Here is a 22627-nt window from a genome sequence, read left to right as displayed (position 1 = left end):
ATCACGGATAAAGAGACTATACTCTAGTACCTGTAAATGGAAAGCACTAGCTGAAATTTGTATAATTACCCACAAGAGACTTTGGTTAGCAGACCCAGAATGTATGGAAAAACACATAAAACCGTACATAAGAAATCCCTTTTGGCGAGATGAGTAGTATACACAATGGGGAGAAAAACCGGTAGCGGGTACACTTTGCTCAGAAGCTTCTGAGTATAGCTAATTCTGCTACCAGCATATATATTCAACAAGACCCTTCGATAAGACCACTTTTCGGCTGCTCCCAATTACTCCCAATTATAGTGTATTCCCAATTAGAGCTATGCGGGTACATAGACATAGAAATATGCCAGGAACCAAGCTCTCGCGAGAAGCATATACCGAGATCCGATCGGGTCGTTTGTCCATTCGGGAAGCGAAGAGGAAGTATCACATATCGCAAGCTCGATACACACGAATCCGAGGTGGTATAGACAAGCCCACAACTCCCGATATATCCGAAGACTTGGAGGCCCTGCTGCAGAAGTGTCGCCCCATGTTGCTTTCCGACCGAGAGAAACAAATCCTGGAGCAATCGGGACACACCTTCTACGAACACTACCAGATCCCCAAACAGTTTCTCGAACTCTACTTGCTGTGCTTTCGTCCACTAGTAGAAGCCGGCAAAATAGTTGATTTCGTCTACATCTACCCACCCAACCAATTTCGACCCTCGGCGGGTAAACTCCGAATCATTCTCGCTGATAACTGCTATCCGGGCCCCAAGGACAGACACAACCGATGCACCGACTGCCTAGCCACTCTATCGGAACTGCCTGCTCTCTTCGGACCCGACAACTCTACGTGCAAGTGTGGTGCCACCGACCACTGCGTCGACAGCAAGAAATGCATTCTCTGGGAACAGAAAGCGATAGACTACACACCCCAGGAGCGACTTCCACTCGAGGTTCCAGAAGAGATCGAGGTTGGCAGCTGTTGTGTGAATATAGAGAACCTATACGACGACGCCTGCCTTTTCTGGAGCATACAATACGCACTCCTCATCAACAAATTGATGGACTGTTGTACGTGTAAGGAGAAAGAGTCTTGTATCTGCTGGTGGTTATCGGAGAAAGCAGAGGTACCACAGGGGCGGGGTAATATTTGGCATACCCCATTACCCGACTATGGTGGACCCAAGCATATGGAAGTAGCACCCCCTCCATGCAGCGAACACAAAAAAGCTGCGAACGTCCCAGAAGGAGTCTACTTATGCAAAAAGTTTGCTGTAGCGGGACACGAAGGGAAGAACCGGCTGTTATTACTACTCGATCCCCCGACTGGGGAAACGATTCCAGTCTATGGCTACAAGATACGAGAAACGATTCGGGCTGCCGGGGGAATAGAACGCCTACGGTTAGTGCGGGAACCGTTTCTATGCAAGCTCGGTAAAATCTGCTACTCACCTATATCAGAAAAGAAAGACGATAGAGAAATCGAATTACTGCTTCCAGACATTGGACGAGAATAGGTCCGGCAGCTCGCCTAGTATTTTGGTAGATGCAGTCGTGGGCTTACAAAGGACGAATACTTATCTAGGCTAGTTTTTCGTATTCCAACTGCTTTTCGTGGTACCCTACTACTTTTTTCCCCTCAAAAAACAACACTCTACTGCATAATGAAGGGATCCCCACGTTTCGTCTTGGGTGTTTCTACCTTCTCGGTCGGTGTGTGCACTGATTTGCTGTGCTTCCAGGTCTTGTAGACGACCTTCCAGAGAAAAACAGCGGCTAGCGAAAGGTAGGTCCACCTTTGGGCTGTTTCTAGTATCTGCCGCACCTTCTGAATATCCAGATGGGTCTCTTCTTGTTCCTCCTCAACGTTTTCTATTTCCTCTTCCTCATTGTCCTTATCCAGCATCGACAAGATGTCGACCAACAAATTCGTGGTTTGCTCCATATGAGCCGGCAACGTATTCGTGGTTTGTTCCAAACGAGCCGACATCGCTGCAGTTTGCTTCACACTAGCCTCTAGCCTCCCCAAGCGGTTGTAGAAGTCCTGGATGGTGGACACAGTCGGCTCTGCAGCAGGCAATACGCTCTCGCTAGGGGGTAAGATGGCCGCAGGCAATACGCTGCCGGCAGACGTCTCACTAGCGGGAGCAGGCAATGCGTCTGTGCTGGTCGGAGGTTCTACAGCAGGCTCTCGCCATATGTCGTAGAGTCTTGTGGATCCAATACCGAAGCGCTTTTTGACCTCGCTTGCTGGGAGCACCCCTCGAAGGGAGCGTATTTCTTGGACCTTTTCCGAAGACAAATCTCTTCTTGGTGGCATGGGGTGTTTTTCCTGGGAATATATATATATATACCATACTTCCTACTTGTCTATATAGGAACCAATCCTCTCCCAGGAAACTTCTAATAATGCTTAGCAATGCTTAGCAATGCTTAGTAATGCTTAGCAAATGCTTAGTATTATTAAGCATTTGCTAAGCATTACTAAGCATTGCTAAGCATTGCTAAGCATTATTAGAAGTTTCCTGGGAGAGGATTGGTTCCTATATAGACAAGTAGGAAGTATGGTATATATATATATATTCCCAGGAAAAACACCCCATGCCACCAAGAAGAGATTTGTCTTCGGAAAAGGTCCAAGAAATACGCTCCCTTCGAGGGGTGCTCCCAGCAAGCGAGGTCAAAAAGCGCTTCGGTATTGGATCCACAAGACTCTACGACATATGGCGAGAGCCTGCTGTAGAACCTCCGACCAGCACAGACGCATTGCCTGCTCCCGCTAGTGAGACGTCTGCCGGCAGCGTATTGCCTGCGGCCATCTTACCCCCTAGCGAGAGCGTATTGCCTGCTGCAGAGCCGACTGTGTCCACCATCCAGGACTTCTACAACCGCTTGGGGAGGCTAGAGGCTAGTGTGAAGCAAACTGCAGCGATGTCGGCTCGTTTGGAACAAACCACGAATACGTTGCCGGCTCATATGGAGCAAACCACGAATTTGTTGGTCGACATCTTGTCGATGCTGGATAAGGACAATGAGGAAGAGGAAATAGAAAACGTTGAGGAGGAACAAGAAGAGACCCATCTGGATATTCAGAAGGTGCGGCAGATACTAGAAACAGCCCAAAGGTGGACCTACCTTTCGCTAGCCGCTGTTTTTCTCTGGAAGGTCGTCTACAAGACCTGGAAGCACAGCAAATCAGTGCACACACCGACCGAGAAGGTAGAAACACCCAAGACGAAACGTGGGGATCCCTTCATTATGCAGTAGAGTGTTGTTTTTTGAGGGGAAAAAAGTAGTAGGGTACCACGAAAAGCAGTTGGAATACGAAAAACTAGCCTAGATAAGTATTCGTCCTTTGTAAGCCCACGACTGCATCTACCAAAATACTAGGCGAGCTGCCGGACCTATTCTCGTCCAATGTCTGGAAGCAGTAATTCGATTTCTCTATCGTCTTTCTTTTCTGATATAGGTGAGTAGCAGATTTTACCGAGCTTGCATAGAAACGGTTCCCGCACTAACCGTAGGCGTTCTATTCCCCCGGCAGCCCGAATCGTTTCTCGTATCTTGTAGCCATAGACTGGAATCGTTTCCCCAGTCGGGGGATCGAGTAGTAATAACAGCCGGTTCTTCCCTTCGTGTCCCGCTACAGCAAACTTTTTGCATAAGTAGACTCCTTCTGGGACGTTCGCAGCTTTTTTGTGTTCGCTGCATGGAGGGGGTGCTACTTCCATATGCTTGGGTCCACCATAGTCGGGTAATGGGGTATGCCAAATATTACCCCGCCCCTGTGGTACCTCTGCTTTCTCCGATAACCACCAGCAGATACAAGACTCTTTCTCCTTACACGTACAACAGTCCATCAATTTGTTGATGAGGAGTGCGTATTGTATGCTCCAGAAAAGGCAGGCGTCGTCGTATAGGTTCTCTATATTCACACAACAGCTGCCAACCTCGATCTCTTCTGGAACCTCGAGTGGAAGTCGCTCCTGGGGTGTGTAGTCTATCGCTTTCTGTTCCCAGAGAATGCATTTCTTGCTGTCGACGCAGTGGTCGGTGGCACCACACTTGCACGTAGAGTTGTCGGGTCCGAAGAGAGCAGGCAGTTCCGATAGAGTGGCTAGGCAGTCGGTGCATCGGTTGTGTCTGTCCTTGGGGCCCGGATAGCAGTTATCAGCGAGAATGATTCGGAGTTTACCCGCCGAGGGTCGAAATTGGTTGGGTGGGTAGATGTAGACGAAATCAACTATTTTGCCGGCTTCTACTAGTGGACGAAAGCACAGCAAGTAGAGTTCGAGAAACTGTTTGGGGATCTGGTAGTGTTCGTAGAAGGTGTGTCCCGATTGCTCCAGGATTTGTTTCTCTCGGTCGGAAAGCAACATGGGGCGACACTTCTGCAGCAGGGCCTCCAAGTCTTCGGATATATCGGGAGTTGTGGGCTTGTCTATACCACCTCGGATTCGTGTGTATCGAGCTTGCGATATGTGATACTTCCTCTTCGCTTCCCGAATGGACAAACGACCCGATCGGATCTCGGTATATGCTTCTCGCGAGAGCTTGGTTCCTGGCATATTTCTATGTCTATGTACCCGCATAGCTCTAATTGGGAATACACTATAATTGGGAGTAATTGGGAGCAGCCGAAAAGTGGTCTTATCGAAGGGTCTTGTTGAATATATATGCTGGTAGCAGAATTAGCTATACTCAGAAGCTTCTGAGCAAAGTGTACCCGCTACCGGTTTTTCTCCCCATTGTGTATACTACTAGATGTCATCTCCACATGGGGATTATATTTACAACAGCAATACAAGACTCTGGATTCAAGGAATACATTAAGTCAAAGTATTTGGTTTAATTACATGTTTAAAGTAGGCAACGTGACACAATACAAAAAATGGTACAGTTCAGGAATACACTTTATCTATGATCTAATGAACCCCACTACAGGAGAAATTTACACTCATGAAGAGATATCGAGTCAGAAGAAGTATCTTAAGATATTATAATATCAAATCTCCCATAACTGCCTGTTTAAAAAAAGGACATATTTCCCTTCCCATAACAATACCATTTTCTCCAATACTACCTTTCAATGTATCCAAACTAAATTTGAAGGTTAAAGCACCAAAATGTTTTATATTTGAAAATTAGGTTCTAACTATAATAAATCATATGCACATAAAAAGTGGGAAAGGGTCTTTGAAACACAATGTGATAACACAATGTTACAAAACATATACATGTTGCCAAATCGATGTGCAAAATGCAGTACTTTGAAATGAGGATACTATATGATATTGTACCTACAAACATTTTCTGAAACAGAATTAGACTAAAGGACACACCTATGTGTACATTTTGTTCGAAAGAACTAGAAACAATTATCCATCTCTTTTATGATTGTTGTCATGTTAATAAGATTTGGGAGAACCGGACCAGCTGGCTTAAGACTGGAGCTGTCGGCAAAATTAATTTTACACCAAAACATATTCTATTCGGGGTTAAAGGAAAAAATAGTAACCCTTTAAATGCAATATGTCTTGTAGTGAAGCAGGTAATATATACACACAAAACAAAACAACAAGTTCCATATTTTAACCATGTAATAAGGGGTAATATGAAATCACAAAATACAATACATATTCTACATGCAACAACAGTGAGTTCTTCACCTTCTGGTCATCCTTTCATAATCTATTCATGTGAATAACCCAGAGAATATATTGTGCATTGAGCTATAATCATTGCAGTTTCAAAGATGGAATGTATATCTATTTCATGACTGGGGTTTGTGAAAGTATGGTAAAGGTGTAAAAAGCAAATATCTTTGTACCTAACTATACACTATGCAACTACTATTTTGTTTCAATAGGGTAAATGCAGCCACGCACTTGAGGTAAGGGCTCTAAACTAGATTTTGCAAAACAAATCCATTCTGTTTGAAGTTACTGTCTACACATGAACTGAAGTAACATGAACTGAAGTATTGCAAAATTCGTAACGTTGAAAAGATTACTGTATGAGGTCAGTAAATGTTGAAAATCAGTGGAAACTGGAAAATTCTTAACAATACTTTACGCTACACAAGCCTTTGTATAATGTTTGCGCCTGTGGAGGAATTATTTTTTTTATATGTACATATAAAAACACATACACACATAACATATAGTGAGTGATTTAAGTGAGGCTAAACGTTTAATGGGGAGTATATATACAAAAAGTACTTTCATTAATTTTTGGTATTAAGTGATAGAGACATTACTATGTGTCAGTAATAACTACAGGGCTAATTGCTTATAGCTTAGTGTTGACCCTCAGCTCCAGACTTAATATAAATACAGCCATAGAGTGATGATATGCTTTGCATCGTGGAGACATTACTGTGCACCTGTAATAGCTGCAGGGCCTAGTGTTGATGGATTAATTTAGTCTTGGCTCGCAATTTCCAGACTTCATATAAACACAAAGATATGCTATGCCAGGAAGTGATCTGAGTAAATTCACCATATCTTGCGGCACATAATCAGATTTATCATAAGATAAGAACGGGCACATAAATTTCTTTCTAAGAATATCACAGGTTCCACAGGCAAACAGTATGTGTACCTGGTCTTCAATAAAGTATGTATTCTTGAATTTACAAAATAAACAAATTAAAATTTTGTCTTATATATGTGCTTACATTCGTCAATAATGGTCATCATTCTGTTCATATCCCAAAAGATCGGTTTCATTGTTGTTCACTAACAAGAGCAATTATTTCACATTTTAATTTTAAAAGGACTTGTGTTTTCGAATGCATTCATTTCTACGGGTCATAAACTATGGACCTAACGGTTTACCATACACCATGGTTGTATAACTAACAGGTTAAACATGTATTTGAAATAAAGGAGGGTTCGATAATGTATTTCGTGTTTATTTACTCAAAATAATTCCTCAGTTATCATAGCCAACTTTATCCCAGAAGTCACAGTAAGGAGCGTTATAGTTGGGATCCACGTAAGACTTGGGTGTCTTAAAGTGTTGATAGGGCCGCTGCTGCGCTTGGATCTCTGCGTGATAACGAGGCCAATCTGGGACGACCTTGACCCCGGAGGCGGGCATTCCCACCGGGTCACCTGTCTTGGCAAAGTTCGACCAGTAACTGATGATGAGGTCACTGAGAGCCAATTCGTCGGGAGTGTACTTGAACCCTCCCCGACCGGCTGACTGGAACACGAACGGAACTTCCGACCCGTGGCAGACGTGACCTTCTGCAACAGATTACGTTTTTGGATGTCCCACACGTCACATCGCTCGAGAAATTGTGAAATACGGCATTGCTGATGTGTGGATGTATATTTACGACCATGCGTTTTCCTTTCCCGGCTGGGGTAATCTGACCTTCTGTCAAGGTCACGTGTGCCATGGCTCGGAAGTTCCATTTGTGTTCCAGTCGGCAGGCCAGGGAGGGTTTAAGTACACTCCTGATGAAATTGTTCTCAGTGATTTAGTTATCAGTTATTGGTCAAACTTCGCAAAAACTGGCAATCCCCAAGGAGTGTCTGACTCTGGGGTCAAGGTCAAGGCCGTTCCAGAGTGGCCTCTGTTTCACACAGAAAATCAGTGGCCGTATCAGCACTTCAAGACTCCATCCTCCTTCACTGATACATTCTACAACGCACCTTTCTGTGACTTCTGGGATAAAGTTGGATACAATAACTAACATGTACAGATGTTGACTAAACATACACTCGATTATACATAATACAGTCGAGTTATAAAACTTATTTGCTGTCATTATCCTTGTAAAATTAGTTGTTTTCTTGTACATCCGTGACTTGGTAACTAAAATTGGGTACTCAGGTTGAGGTCAGTTGAAGTTTACCAGCATTTTTTCCATATACAAACGAGAGGAAAAAAAACAAACAACATACATTCAGTTGATGCGATAACTGTACCTATGCCTGTATAGTATTTCTGTCATAGAATGCGACGCGTCGCAATTTCTGACCCTGTTACGTCCAAGTAGCTGAAGTCGTTTTAATTGCCATATGTATAGCACATTTTCAACTCCTGCCTTTGATGTGACCCACCAGAAACATCGCACTTCCATATTGCTCGCAGACTACACGTGTTATGAAATACAATTTCAACAGAATCAACACCACAGCGTCTGTTGTCCACTGACCTACTGTTTTATACTATTGACTTGCTTGGTTGTCCTGATAAAAACAAATATATCCCTTTTCATATACGGATTGGCTAATACTTCCCATGTAAGTTAAAGCTATATTCTGCGAGCGAGTGAGTATGGCTTTATGCCGCAATATGAGCATTCCAGCATAGTCACGGCGGGGGATCTCTAAAATGGGCTTCACACATTCTTCCCGTGTGAGAAATCGAACCCGAATCATCGTCGTGATGAGCCGTTGGGCTGTCCTACCACCTCCTGGTGAGTGAGCGCGGACAGCAATATTGGGCTTCACATATTTCTTACAAAAACGTTGTCGGGTGATCTTAACTGAATAACGGACTAATATTTCACTTCAGATTATTTGATTCTCAAATAAAACCAAATATTGCACATATCTTTCAAGTAAAACCAAAAATGCTTTCATTTGTTTCATCAGAACGTTTGATTCTGATATAGACTTACTGGCGACCGAATCATAGCAAGTTTCGTAACAATGTTTCCTCGAGTAATCGCCACTGGTCGCACGGCACACTCTGAGTAATCCCTTCTTTGCTTCTGCATGACTTTACTCTGACTTTATGAACCCTCTTGGCTCTATCTATCATACTAGAGAAAACTCAAAGGGAGTACAAAGTCAAAGGGATGTATATAACGGAACGTTGGTGAGCTATTCAGTCAAGCGAAACACACGTGTCCACAACGGCACTTCAAAGTACACCCCTGTGTCGTGAAACAGTTTAGGTAATAACTTCAAACACTCTCGATTATTTTTTATTGTAACCCCCATATTGATAATTTATTTTTTATGAAGCTTGACTATCCTCCTCAATACAGAAAGGTTCTAGTTAAACAATTCGTATGATCCATGTTTTAATTATACATACAGAGCAACGTGTATATATATATATAATTTTTTTCACTGTGCTGTTTATACAATACAAACACTCAAGGGGAACGATAGTCAGCGCGCGGAACAGAATGAATTGATCCAATGCAATGCACTGTTATGGCACATTGTGTTTTTGTTGTATCCAGATATATGTATGTTGTTCTACATGTATATTAGGATCACATGGGATGATGAAAATAAACAACCTGAAAAAAACGTTCTCAGGTACGTTTACAACTTCAAATAGAAACAACAACAAACGGGAAAATGCACGTATTTCTGCGAGCCATGCAGCGGTGTAAGCGTTAGTCATCCAGATTGGTTAATTTTTTCACTGTGCTGGTTCATCAATTTGTTCATCAAGTTTATTTGTGCCATAAAAACAACCAACATTCTAATTGGTATCACTATTGTGTGTAGTTGTTGAAAACTAACAATATAAACATTCAATCGTTTTTGCCTTTATATGTGATGAAATCAGACAATTATGATTATTGTTCTGTACTTATTTCAAGAGATCTGTTCCATTGTTGTTCACAAACAATAGCGATAATGATGCATTTTAATTATTGGCAGACAGGGTTTGGTCAACAAAGAGTCCTTGAGGCCACAATGCATGCTTTCTTTGTGACAAAAAATCCTAGGTGGTCATGTAGGAGCTGAGCAGGCGCAGGCATGCAGATATGTAAATATAATACAAGATACAATATACACTATACTGATGAAATGGTGAAACTGACTTATGAAAATAAATTTATAAAAGATAGAGAATGAAATGAAGTTATGGTGAACAAGAACACTTACACCAATTGGTAGAAATGTTATTTTGAAATCACTATTACCAGCAAAATTAAATCATTTATTTTCTTTAATTCCACCACCCCCAGATGAAACGATAAATACATTCCCACAAACATGTTTCATATTTGTATGGAAATACAAACCTGATAAAATTAGAACGGATGTAATCGATCTGCCACCTGAGTACGGAGGAATTAGTGTTCCACTTATTAAGAACATTATTTATGCTTGTAAAATATCACGGATAAAGAGACTATACTCTAGTACCTGTAAATGGAAAGCACTAGCTGAAATTTGTATAATTACCCACAAGAGACTTTGGTTAGCAGACCCAGAATGTATGGAAAAACACATAAAACCGTACATAAGAAATCCCTTTTGGCGAGATGTCATCTCCACATGGGGATTATATTTACAACAGCAATACAAGACTCTGGATTCAAGGAATACATTAAGTCAAAGTATTTGGTTTAATTACATGTTTAAAGTAGGCAACGTGACACAATACAAAAAATGGTACAGTTCAGGAATACACTTTATCTATGATCTAATGAACCCCACTACAGGAGAAATTTACACTCATGAAGAGATATCGAGTCAGAAGAAGTATCTTAAGATATTATAATATCAAATCTCCCATAACTGCCTGTTTAAAAAAAGGACATATTTCCCTTCCCATAACAATACCATTTTCTCCAATACTACCTTTCAATGTATCCAAACTAAATTTGAAGGTTAAAGCACCAAAATGTTTTATATTTGAAAATTAGGTTCTAACTATAATAAATCATATGCACATAAAAAGTGGGAAAGGGTCTTTGAAACACAATGTGATAACACAATGTTACGAAACATATACATGTTGCCAAATCGATGTGCAAAATGCAGTACTTTGAAATGAGGATACTATATGATATTGTACCTACAAACATTTTCTGAAACAGAATTAGACTAAAGGACACACCTATGTGTACATTTTGTTCGAAAGAACTAGAAACAATTATCCATCTCTTTTATGATTGTTGTCATGTTAATAAGATTTGGGAGAACCGGACCAGCTGGCTTAAGACTGGAGCTGTCGGCAAAATTAATTTTACACCAAAACATATTCTATTCGGGGTTAAAGGAAAAAATAGTAACCCTTTAAATGCAATATGTCTTGTAGTGAAGCAGGTAATATATACACACAAAACAAAACAACAAGTTCCATATTTTAACCATGTAATAAGGGGTAATATGAAATCACAAAATACAATACATATTCTACATGCAACAACAGTGAGTTCTTCACCTTCTGGCCATCCTTTCATAATCTATTCATGTGAATAACCCAGAGAATATATTGTGCATTGAGCTATAATCATTGCAGTTTCAAAGATGGAATGTATACCTATTTCATGACTGGGGTTTGTGAAAGTATGGTAAAGGTGTAAAAAGCAAATATCTTTGTACCTAACTATACACTATGCAACTACTATTTTGTTTCAATAGGGTAAATGCAGCCACGCACTTGAGGTAAGGGCTCTAAACTAGATTTTGCAAAACAAATCCATTCTGTTTGAAGTTACTGTCTACACATGAACTGAAGTAACATGAACTGAAGTATTGCAAAATTCGTAACGTTGAAAAGATTACTGTATGAGGTCAGTAAATGTTGAAAATCAGTGGAAACTGGAAAATTCTTAACAATACTTTACGCTACACAAGCCTTTGTATAATGTTTGCGCCTGTGGAGGAATTATTTTTTTTATATGTACATATAAAAACGCATACACACATAACATATAGTGAGTGATTTAAGTGAGGCTAAACGTTTAATGGGGAGTATATATACAAAAAGTACTTTCATTAATTTTTGGTATTAAGTGATAGAGACATTACTATGTGTCAGTAATAACTACAGGGCTAATTGCTTATAGCTTAGTGTTGACCCTCAGCTCCAGACTTAATATAAATACAGCCATAGAGTGATGATATGCTTTGCATCGTGGAGACATTACTGTGCACCTGTAATAGCTGCAGGGCCTAGTGTTGATGGAATAATTTAGTCTTGGCTCGCAATTTCCAGACTTCATATAAACACAAAGATATGCTATGCCAGGAAGTGATCTGAGTAAATTCACCATATCTTGCGGCACATAATCAGATTTATCATAAGATAAGAACGGGCACATAAATTTCTTTCTAAGAATATCACAGGTTCCACAGGCAAACAGTATGTGTACCTGGTCTTCAATAAAGTATGTATTCTTGAATTTACAAAATAAACAAATTAAAATTTTGTCTTATATATGTGCTTACATTCGTCAATAATGGTCATCATTCTGTTCATATCCCAAAAGATCGGTTTCATTGTTGTTCACTAACAAGAGCAATTATTTCACATTTTAATTTTAAAAGGACTTGTGTTTTCGAATGCATTCATTTCTACGGGTCATAAACTATGGACCTAACGGTTTACCATACACCATGGTTGTATAACTAACAGGTTAAACATGTATTTGAAATAAAGGAGGGTTCGATAATGTATTTCGTGTTTATTTACTCAAAATAATTCCTCAGTTATCATAGCCAACTTTATCCCAGAAGTCACAGTAAGGAGCGTTATAGTTGGGATCCACGTAAGACTTGGGTGTCTTAAAGTGTTGATAGGGCCACTGCTGCGCTTGGATCTCTGCGTGATAACGAGGCCAATCTGGGACGACCTTGACCCCGGAGGCGGGCATTCCCACCGGGTCACCTGTCTTGGCAAAGTTCGACCAGTAACTGATGATGAGGTCACTGAGAGCCAATTCGTCGGGAGTGTACTTGAACCCTCCCCGACCGGCTGACTGGAACACGAACGGAACTTCCGACCCGTGGCAGACGTGACCTTGGCAGAAGGTCATATTCCCCCAACCAGGGAAGGAGAACGCGTGGTCGTATATGTAGAGCCAGACGTCACTAACACCATAGTCCAACATCTCCCTTGTCACGTGACGGGTGGCACAACCGAAGATGAAATCAGTAGCAAGAACTGCCAGGTTGTTCCTCTGATCCTGAGGTTCGTCTGGCGGGTATTCGTACATTATTTCCACTACATGGTTCGGATGTGAAGCGAGGATAGCGGCAGTGTAGACAACAGTGTCTATAGGTTTATCCCAGGCTTGGTAGATGTACATCCGGGTCTCTTCTGAAGTCGTACCAATCATAACAGGTTTCTTCTGAAAGAACCCTTTGTCCATGGCTGTGATTGGTTCTGCCTTGACGGTGATCCCATCCACCCAGGGTCCCCAGGGCTCAAAATCCTCGAGATATTTCAGAGACGAGAGCTTACTTCTGCTGATGAACTGTGCCTGAACTATATCCACTGAGGTCTTCTGTCTGAGGCAGTTAATGTCCCTGGCTGTACAGTTCAGGAGACTGGCTAAATGAGCTCCAAGCAGTATTGCCTCGGCGTAGGTTTTGTACGGGATGGAGAAGGGGGAACTCTCAATGATAGCGTTGTGGAATAAGGCGCTGCTTTCTTCCGAGGCCAGATGAATCATGCTTGACTGAGCTCCAGCACTCTGGCCGAACAAGGTTACCTGTGGAACAAGATGTGGGAAATCGTCTGGTTATGTTAGAATGAACTAAAGCGATCTTTGTTCGACACATGACATAATAGAGAAGACGTTAATCAGGAACCCACTCTAGTTCCATTCCAACGTATACTTTGAGAAATATCGACCAAAATTTGAACACTGAACAGCTCGAATGTCTATAGATGGCTTAGGACGCATAGCAGCGTTTCTCTTGGAAATTTGCTTTCAAATGTTCGTAAAGGCCGAAAGTGTCATTTGGAATGCTCCCTACCAATATGTTCGAGCTCGCACAACTAGAAAATACATTCCCAAGCTCTCGTTCCCTCTCTGGTAGGCGTTACTTCCAATTTCTTAGATCAATGTTTAGCAGTAGGGAATTCTTAGGTGTAATCTAGCGGTATATGTAATCGAGATTAGAACAGGCAAACTCGTGATTAATATCTGGCACAACATTCTATGGGAGGAACGTTGATACGACAACAACCGTTACCGAACCAAACGACCAGTTCGTTTAGGACGACCATCATTTGAACGAAGAGGACCGATTGTGATAACTTCTGCTTTATAATACTGGGATGTGACCGTACTGTCAGACCGTACGAGCTGCTTCTTAAATGAAAGTGTTCGTGGTGCTTCATCAAAACCTTTCCAATAAAGTTGCGACAGGCATACAGATGACATACAAGTGTATCTGGCGTCGTAACTCACTCTTCCGGGGTCCCCTCCAAACGCCTTGATGTTCTCGTTGACCCACTTCAGGGCATGCCTCTGGTCCAGGATACCATAGTTGCCAACAGCGTCCACATCCCCAGTGCCAGTTACCAGGAACCCAAGAGCGCCTGCAATCATACAGTTTCAGAACAACAATTGTCGTGTTCTTCGGGAGAAATGCATTCCAGACAAATCCTACTCATGTCATCCGTGAAGCATCCGGTTAGAATTGATCCTCAGCAACCATACTGGGATCGGGTTGTCAAGCTCGCTGACTTGGTTGACACATGTCATCGTGTCCCAGCTGCATTATGGATGCTCATGATATTGATCATTGGGGTAGTTTGGGGGCGATTGTTTACATACCGCCGTCATATAACAGGAATATCGCTGAGTGCAGCGTTAAACAACAGCAAAAGAACAAACAAACAAACAAACAAACAAACAAACCTTACACGTGGTCAGATAGTTCACTACAATCTAGTTCATACACACCCGGACGCCACCATCCTTGTCCCGCAACGTGATGCAACTGAAATACAACATAATGGTGACATAAAGCCTCTCTCTCTCCTTACGAATTAATGCATCACCTAGTCTGTAGTCAACGTTGACCACAATGACGTCACCCTTCTGACTGAGAATACTGCCATCGTACAACAAACTGCCACCACTCATGTGGACGAAGTTGCCGCCGTGAATGTAGACCATGACGGCGAGGGAGGAGGTGGAGTTGGTGCCGAGGGGTGCCCAGATGTTCAAATACAGGCAGTCTTCAGACACCTAGAGATTTGAAAATATGGGATTACTACGTATTGATAAAGGTGAGCTACAACTCCTGTTTTGAACTGCACCTGGATGTTAGGCAACATATGTTGCTCGTTAGGAAATAAGCAGAGTTAAATTTAAAATTAAGGTTAGAATTACCGGTAATCATCATTTTATGGTTTTCTAACTTGCATAGTGATCACATTGCTGTTTGTTAATACGTTTATTTGTGTAGTGTTCTCGTAAAATGTGTAGATTTCAGTGTCCATGTGTAGATTACATTTTGACGGTTGATTTTATCAAATGGCGGTGGCAGATGACACAGATGCCATGGAACAAATCCTGAAAAAAGTACAATTGTACTCCGTCCACGGCAGCAAAACATCCCCCAATACCGCATCAGTAGTCGCAACGTCATGATACGTCAACGGGGTGAAGGTAATAAGCTTATCGTCCCTTCCATTAGTGGTTGTAACCTGCTACAACATCATGTCAGGCTGGGACGTTGCAGACATAAGTGGTAGAAAATATTCACCGACAGGTCGACTCAATCTGCGTCGCGTTACTCCGAGAGTTCATTTTACAGACGCAGTGAATACATGCCCGAGGTCCACCCATATGGGGAAGGGTCTTGGCACTGAGAGGTATATGTGTCATTCCAAAGAGCCAGTGACCTAACACACATTGTAGCGTTGTTGTAAATATCCCTTCAGAAACATCTGTGTCACGGCGAGACAGTCGTTTCTAGAACCTGTGACAGAGATTCCTAGACTTTACCTACTCCACTACTTTTATCCACTAGATTCTCATAAGGAAGCGTTCCAGTCCCTCCTCATTGCTCAAGAAAGCGCACCCGTTCTCAAAACGTGTATCCGCCCAGGACTCACAGATTATAGAGTTCATTTTAAAAAATATTATTATTCACGTATGTCTTCACGTATATTGTACATATTCTACCATTACATTGCTTAGCCATTGCATCCTATGATGTACCAGCATGTCCCATGATATGTATTCCTGCACTTTTCAGCATGTTTATTTGTGTTTGCTATATAATTCCCAAGTCGAAAGTATGTTATAAGGGCAGTGTTTACCAAGCCTAGTTGTATGGAGAGTTGGTGTCCTTTCGCCCCGTCGAGATAACAGGACATGCGAATGGTCGGTAGATGTAGGTCGATATCGCCAACACGTGTCAAGGGTCAATCATATTAGGCGTTGTAATTCTGTCGACGTGTCAGAAACCTGTTACAGCTGGTTCGATTATGTTTCGCACTGAATGTGTTCCTCGATTTGTAAGCAGCTAGCAAAACAAACTGTATCGGGTGGTCAGACTCACTCACTTGGTAGACACAGGTCATCGTATCCAAACTGCGTACACGAATAGTTATGATGCTAATCACTCGTTTGTCTGGTCCGCACTTGATTACTTACAAACCGACGTCGTATACATGGTATATTGGTGAGTGCGGCTTTACAAACAAACAACTATGGCGAATGGATACGAATTTTATTAGAACCGTGACCGTTGCTAATCATTGATAGCCACAATCATACTTTCATTCGATATTGCCTCCATATGGGTAGAATTAATCATTCTAGGTGCCGTAAATCAGTGTGGAGGTCGTCAGCCCTGACGATCCTCAGAAACCAATTACCGTTAGTTCGAAGGGTTTATTCCCACTGTGCAGGCAGCATGTAGGGGATTAGGATTAGTGATGTTGTTTTAAGGAAAAGGGTTCTCTCATGACTATGACTGAACTTAATTCATGGCCCAGGGACAGATTACCAGACAGGCCCCCTGATATCAACTCACCAATCAAACGTGTTCAATAGATGTCACTGAAAAAAATCAACTTGTTAACAGCCACCAGTATATATTATGACATCAATAGCTCAATTAATGTCACTGAATAAAATTCAACCTGTTTACAGCTCTCTCTCTATATAGAGGCAGAACAATTTTATGGCACTATCATTTATGACCATGGCTAATGTTCAAGTTCAGTATCAGCCCCAGTATTTACCACCCGCTCTACACAATTCACGCCATGGTCAACAACAAGATGTTTCCACTTATTTACGGACTTCTTCCAGACAAGAAACAACCCACCTAACATAGTTTCTTCAGCATCATCAATGGAGTTTGCTGACTGCATGTCACATTTGGTTGGACTTTAACTATGCTGACATTGAATGTAAAAGTTCATACCATGCTATGTAAAGTTATATTAACATTATATTAATTATCTTGTAAGTCTGTAATACTGTAATACTAGATTTTGTATTGCTGGTTATTGCAGGACACCAAACCTAATATCATGGACTACGGTTGTCATGAAGAATGTTATAAATAAGTAGCATGCAAAGAATAGTTTTGTCTGTTGTCTGTATCATTTCTGCTACAGAGATATACGACCCCCCCCCCCCCCCCCCACTAATCCCATTGTTTACTTAACAATGCCTGACTGCTTCGGTAATTACAAACAAAAGGTGCCTGCACAGTGGGAAGACCCCGTTCGAAACCATTGTTTACAGTTCTGTATGAAACCCATCCATCGCTGTGAGTTTCAATGAAGCGGCCATATGAAAGTGCTATTAGTTCGAACGTCCCTCTTGCCTACATACAGACCAATACTCCGTCATCTAAATGACATACTGATAAAGTGAAGTTTAGATACGCTCACGCTCACGCCCACGCACGCACGCACGCTCGCTCGCTCGCTCACTCACTAATTGCACCAAATACTCACATCCTTTGGACACACAAGAGGTGGATTAAAGTCATCGCACTTGTACTGAGGACATCCCGGCTTCATGCTTGTAGCACTGTAAACAGATGACCACTGTGCTGGGTCCTGCGGGGGCGCCCACCTGTGTGAGAACGCTCCTGGGTGAGATTCAGACATAGTCTGCATCAATATTGTTTGTCGGATTACATTATAGGCAAATGAACGAGTACAAACAAAATACCCGAGAAGCAGAATCAAAGTGACATACAGACTTTAAGTCAACAAATGCATGTTCTCCACAGATGAGTGAGTGGGTAATATTACATCGCTTTTGACAATACTCCAGCAATATCACGGCGGGAGACTTCAAAAATGAGCTTCCCCATGGGACTCCACTGCTCCTCAGATGAGGCAGAAAAATGGATCGGAGAGTGTGGATTGTGTTCTTGTAACCAGGGAAGAATAATGCATCTCACTGTAAGAACCACTGGTTTGTCGTTTACTTGATCGCAAGATGTTCCTGACTGCGGCAAAGAAAAAAGAAAAAGAAAAAGCCAAAGTACCACAGGTGACCCCCAACCAACTCATTGTTCTTTCGGGGATGGGTAATTGAAGGCGAAGGAGCACAACGGCAAAGTCCCTCCTAAAATCAAGCTCATGACCACACACATCACAGATTGTCGTCAGGACTATACAATTCAATGGACTTAAGGATCATTGACTTTCATGTTTTCAGAGTTAGGCACTGATTACTATGGTAATATCAAGAAATGGGCCTTAATTTATTTTGAGCATCATCTTATCGCCAGGCCACCTGTCCATATAAATAGAATTATAGCAAGCGCATGCTTTTAGGTGCTGGTGCTGGTGCTGGTGCTGGTGCTGGTGCTGGTGCTGGTGCTGGTGCTGGTGCTGGTGCTGGTGCTGGTGCTGGTGCTGGTGCTGGTGCTGGTGCTGGTGCTGGTGCTGGTGCTGGGGCTGGGGCTGGTGGGTGCATGGCACCACAAATTTTAATTCGTTATAGCTGAACACCGTTATCAGCATTTTCATTCAGGTATTTGCGAAGTTGAGATATCGAAAGCAAAAGTTTCAAATGTGTCCAACCTGAGCGAGCCGACAGGGGGTGCGGCATATGGAACTCCATAGTATGCGTAGTTGGTGCTCGTCTCCACTCCCTGAAGTCTACCAAATTTTGTATGAACGACGGGAATGGCTCCCGACAGATGAACAAGACAGACAGAGAGGATGACTAGGCGCAGCATCCTGAAACTCAGTCACTCAGTGACACAATCACATACACGATGTATCTGATGTTATCGAGGACACGTGGACTGGTGAACGCAGCTGAAGGGTCGATAAGAAGGTCGAGGCTTGATTGCAAATAGAGCTACTGATACTGTTATCAAGTACTCGAGTTATATTGATAATAAGTGTTAAAACGTTCAAAAGTGAAATGTCTCTGATATCGATTCGAACAACAGATGAACCCGCGAATATTTTACTCCCAGGAATGAGGTCATCCTAATGGGAATTTCAGCCTCCCACGCAAAATAAAAGACGTTTGAACGCAACTATATGATGAGGCACAGCTTTCTGAAATCAATATTTAGACGCTTTGCGGAGCTCATTTGTTGCCTGATGTTCAGCGTTGTAGCTGATGTATCTTGACAAGTTGAGTCGAGGGGGCGGCAGCGATACCATTGTACGCAGAACATTTTCAAATTACGTCAATCGTACACCTACATGAAGATGCACGCGTAATTATAACCTAGACTTTTAATCAAATTTTGAGTATTTGCATCTACAGGGAGCGGGTAGCCCAGTGGCATAGGTATTAGCTCCTAGCACCAAAGACCCGAGTTCGATTCCCAACTAGGTACAATGTGTGAAGCCCATGTCTCGTGTCCCCAGCGAGAAAGTTGCTGGATATTGCTAAAGCGGTGTAAAATAGCACTCTTCTGCGTTCGTATATATGTTACTAGTGTTAATGCACAAAAAGGCCTGAAATCAGGACCAGTATAGGGGAACAGTCCACCAAACAGCATACAGAGCATCCAATGTCGACCAGTTCAACAGACGCTAAAAATCACAGATTTTACAATGCTTTTGCCCGAACGCCTCGTTTTGGATCAGACGCCGCATAAATAGAAACGTTGTTATCATTGTCGCCTGTGTTCCGCGCAAATGCATTTTGTGACCAAAACATCTAACGATTACACCACATCATATGACGTCTTTGCCACTTCGTCTGACGTCCACGCTACTGCAACCCACAAGGTATGGTATCTCATCTGAAGACTACTCCATTGCATTGGGCGAGGACTATGTCAAGTAATCTATCCTCTAATCAAATGGATTTGAAAAGAACAGCACTTCTTTTCTTACATTAACGTCAAATCATCTGGCCACATTATTCCTTCAACTCTGTTCCGAAGCAGTGGGGTGGTCTAGTAGGTAATGGGTTTGCTCGTTACACAAGAAAACCCGGGTTCGATACTCCCACATGGGAACAACATGTGAAGTCATTGGTCCTACAGTGACTACATTGTACCTTACAGCACAGTTAACAATATTCAAGCAACATCACGGCGGGGGAAATCAGAAATGGGCTTCACACATTGTACTCATGTAGAGAATGGAACATAAGTTTTCGGCATGACGAGCGTTCGCATTGACGTGCATTTCTACTATCAAACGTCCTGCATAACCAGAAATTTCTCAGTTTAATAAACTCATTTCATAATCAGAACCTTTGAAAGAATATGAGTACTACGTGGCAGATAGTATGTCCTACGTAGGAGGTGTCCTAAGTAGGAGATAGTAAGTCCTATGTAGGACTTAGCATCTTCTACGTAGGACTTACTATCTCCTACGTAGGAGATTCTAAGTCCTACGTGGGAGACAATATATCCTACGTAGGAGATAGTGACACCAAAAAAGGTCTTCACCGATGCATTATTACCCTTCCCTCAAAAACCAGACCTGTTTCTTTTAACAGAAAAACTGTGGAAAGACAAAGTGTATATTTCACGTTTTAGGTACAACAGAGAACTTGACACGTAGAAGCATTTTCGAAACTGAATCAGAATCATTTAGGCTGTTTGTTGGCAATGTGTGGTACTGTCGCTCTTATACATGTAGCAGGGTAAGCGGTTAATCCTCTGATAGTAAGGGGAAGAGTCTTCCAGAAAAAAAGCAACTTAGAATAATAATTTGTGCTGAAGATATACATAGCGAAATGTATTTATTGAGATGTAGCATGATCTGAAAACAATGGTGTGCCATGTGTTTTTGAGCAAAATCATTTATGGTTTATTCGTTTTTGTTTACTGAGGAGACACGGGAGATCATTATCCGGCAACTGTTGAGTAAATACACACAGCTGGTCATAGGTCCAACAGCAGAACGATGTTAGGATGCTAAGTCGGCTAAGATTCGTGTAAAATGTCAGGTGAAAATGGTAATGACCGAAGGATGTCAGATCAGATCACATGTACATCGTAGATAATCGGGGTTTTCAGCAACTTGTGCTTGCCACAAAAGGCGACTGTGCTTGTTGTGAGAGGCGACTAACGGGATCGGGTAGTCCGGCTCGCTGACTTGGTTGACACATATCATCGGTTCCCAATTACGCAGATCGATGCTTATGCTGTTGATCACTGGGTTGTCTGGTCCAGACTCGATTATTTACAGACCGCCGCCATATAGCTAGAACATTGTGCGGCGTAAAACTAAACTCACTCAGTCGTGGATAATCGCATTAGGCTTTTTTGTCTTGTCCACGACAGGGATTTCTATTTCACAAATCCAAAGCGAAAATCATCTGTATTTCGTGATATACAACGAATTTACGGGGCAAAGTCATATACAGCTCGACCAAGTAGTTGCAGTTCACTGTGACATATAACACGACCAACTGAGACCTTTAAGGTAACTTATGTCACGGATGAGACTATATAAGTCACTGTGTTACACAAAACGTGTCGTGATTAATGTGTGTTCCAAACAGACCAACTGAGGCTTGACAAGTCACCGTGACATAAGACACGACCACCTGGGGCTTGACATGTCACCGTGACGTGAGGCATGATCAAATGAGGCTTGACATGTCAGTGTGACATAAGGCACGACCAACTGAGGTTTGACATGTCTCCGTGACATATGACGCGACCTTCTGAGGCTTGACATGTCACTGTGACATAAGACACGACCAACTGAGGCTTGACATGTCACCGTGACATATGACGCGACCACGGATGAGACTATATATAGTCTGGTTCATAATTATTGAGAATTTTTCTTCTTACTTTGAGCTATCCTAACACCTCAACTGATTCACTGATACTTAAAACTAAGTAATGGTATCAGGGAGGTAACTCATCTTGGCCTACTGAGTATAGTACAATTAGAGTTACCTCCCCTGAATTTGTAGCAGACGTCATTTTCCTCAGCACTGTCAACAATGTCTGCTGAAGATAAAAGAAGGTTGATTTTTGAGTTGTGTAATTAAGGAATTGATGATGTAAATACATTGGCAGAGAGAACAGGAACTCCTCTTTCTACTGTGTATAGGATTAGGAAGAATTTTAAAGAGGGAAAGGATTTTGGGCACCAGAAAGGAGCAGGGAGACACAGAAAATTGGACTTCTCAGATCGCGTCCGGCTGGGAATTTTAGCGTCTAAAAAGCAAAGGGCAAGCATCTCCAACATCAGGTATGAAATGATAGAAAGGGGATCAACAGTTGTATCAAAATCTACAATTAGAAGAAATTTGATTGATCTTGGATGGGAGAAAAAGACTGGAATTCCTTCTCCTCTCATGAAACAAGAACATAAAGACAGGCGTGTTGAGTGGTGTTTGGCACATGAAAACTTTGACTGGGAAAATGTGATTTTTACTGATGAAAGCTCAATATGGGTATATCCCAATAATGTGAAAATATGGACAAAGTCTGCGTCAGCACCGTTGTATCGACGACCTAAATACAGCCCAAAGT

General features: G+C 42.1%; 1 protein-coding gene across 1 annotated transcript; it reads right to left on the bottom strand.

The window, feature by feature from the left end:
• Positions 1–12371: 12371 nt before the first annotated feature.
• LOC137258895 (cAMP-regulated D2 protein-like) lies at positions 12372–18915 on the bottom strand. Its single transcript, XM_067796592.1, has 5 exons — positions 18735–18915; positions 17652–17772; positions 14727–14916; positions 14131–14261; positions 12372–13425 (listed from the first exon to the last, which is right to left on the bottom strand). The coding sequence occupies exons 1-5, from the start codon at positions 18890–18892 to the stop codon at positions 12418–12420; spliced, it is 1608 nt and encodes a 535-aa protein (XP_067652693.1). The 5' UTR covers positions 18893–18915; the 3' UTR covers positions 12372–12417.
• Positions 18916–22627: the final 3712 nt, after the last annotated feature.

The sequence above is a fragment of the Haliotis asinina genome, chromosome 12 (assembly GCF_037392515.1).
Source record: "Haliotis asinina isolate JCU_RB_2024 chromosome 12, JCU_Hal_asi_v2, whole genome shotgun sequence".
Lineage (NCBI taxonomy): Eukaryota > Metazoa > Mollusca > Gastropoda > Lepetellida > Haliotidae > Haliotis > Haliotis asinina.
The sequence above is the reverse complement of the archived record's forward strand: the minus strand, read 5'-3'. Positions and strand labels throughout refer to the sequence as shown.

Bases quoted from the DNA above. Each gene is read 5' to 3' on its own strand.
- LOC137258895 (XM_067796592.1), bottom strand. From the start codon at position 18,892: ATGCTGCGCCTAGTCATCCTCTCTGTCTGTCTTGTTCATCTGTCGGGA. The intron at 14,917-17,651 runs GTGAGTATTTGG...TCAAATCTCTAG, and splicing joins CTCTTGTGTGTCCAAAGGAT to GTGTCTGAAGACTGCCTGTA. The intron at 13,426-14,130 runs GTGAGTTACGAC...CTTGTTCCACAG, and splicing joins TTGGAGGGGACCCCGGAAGA to GTAACCTTGTTCGGCCAGAG.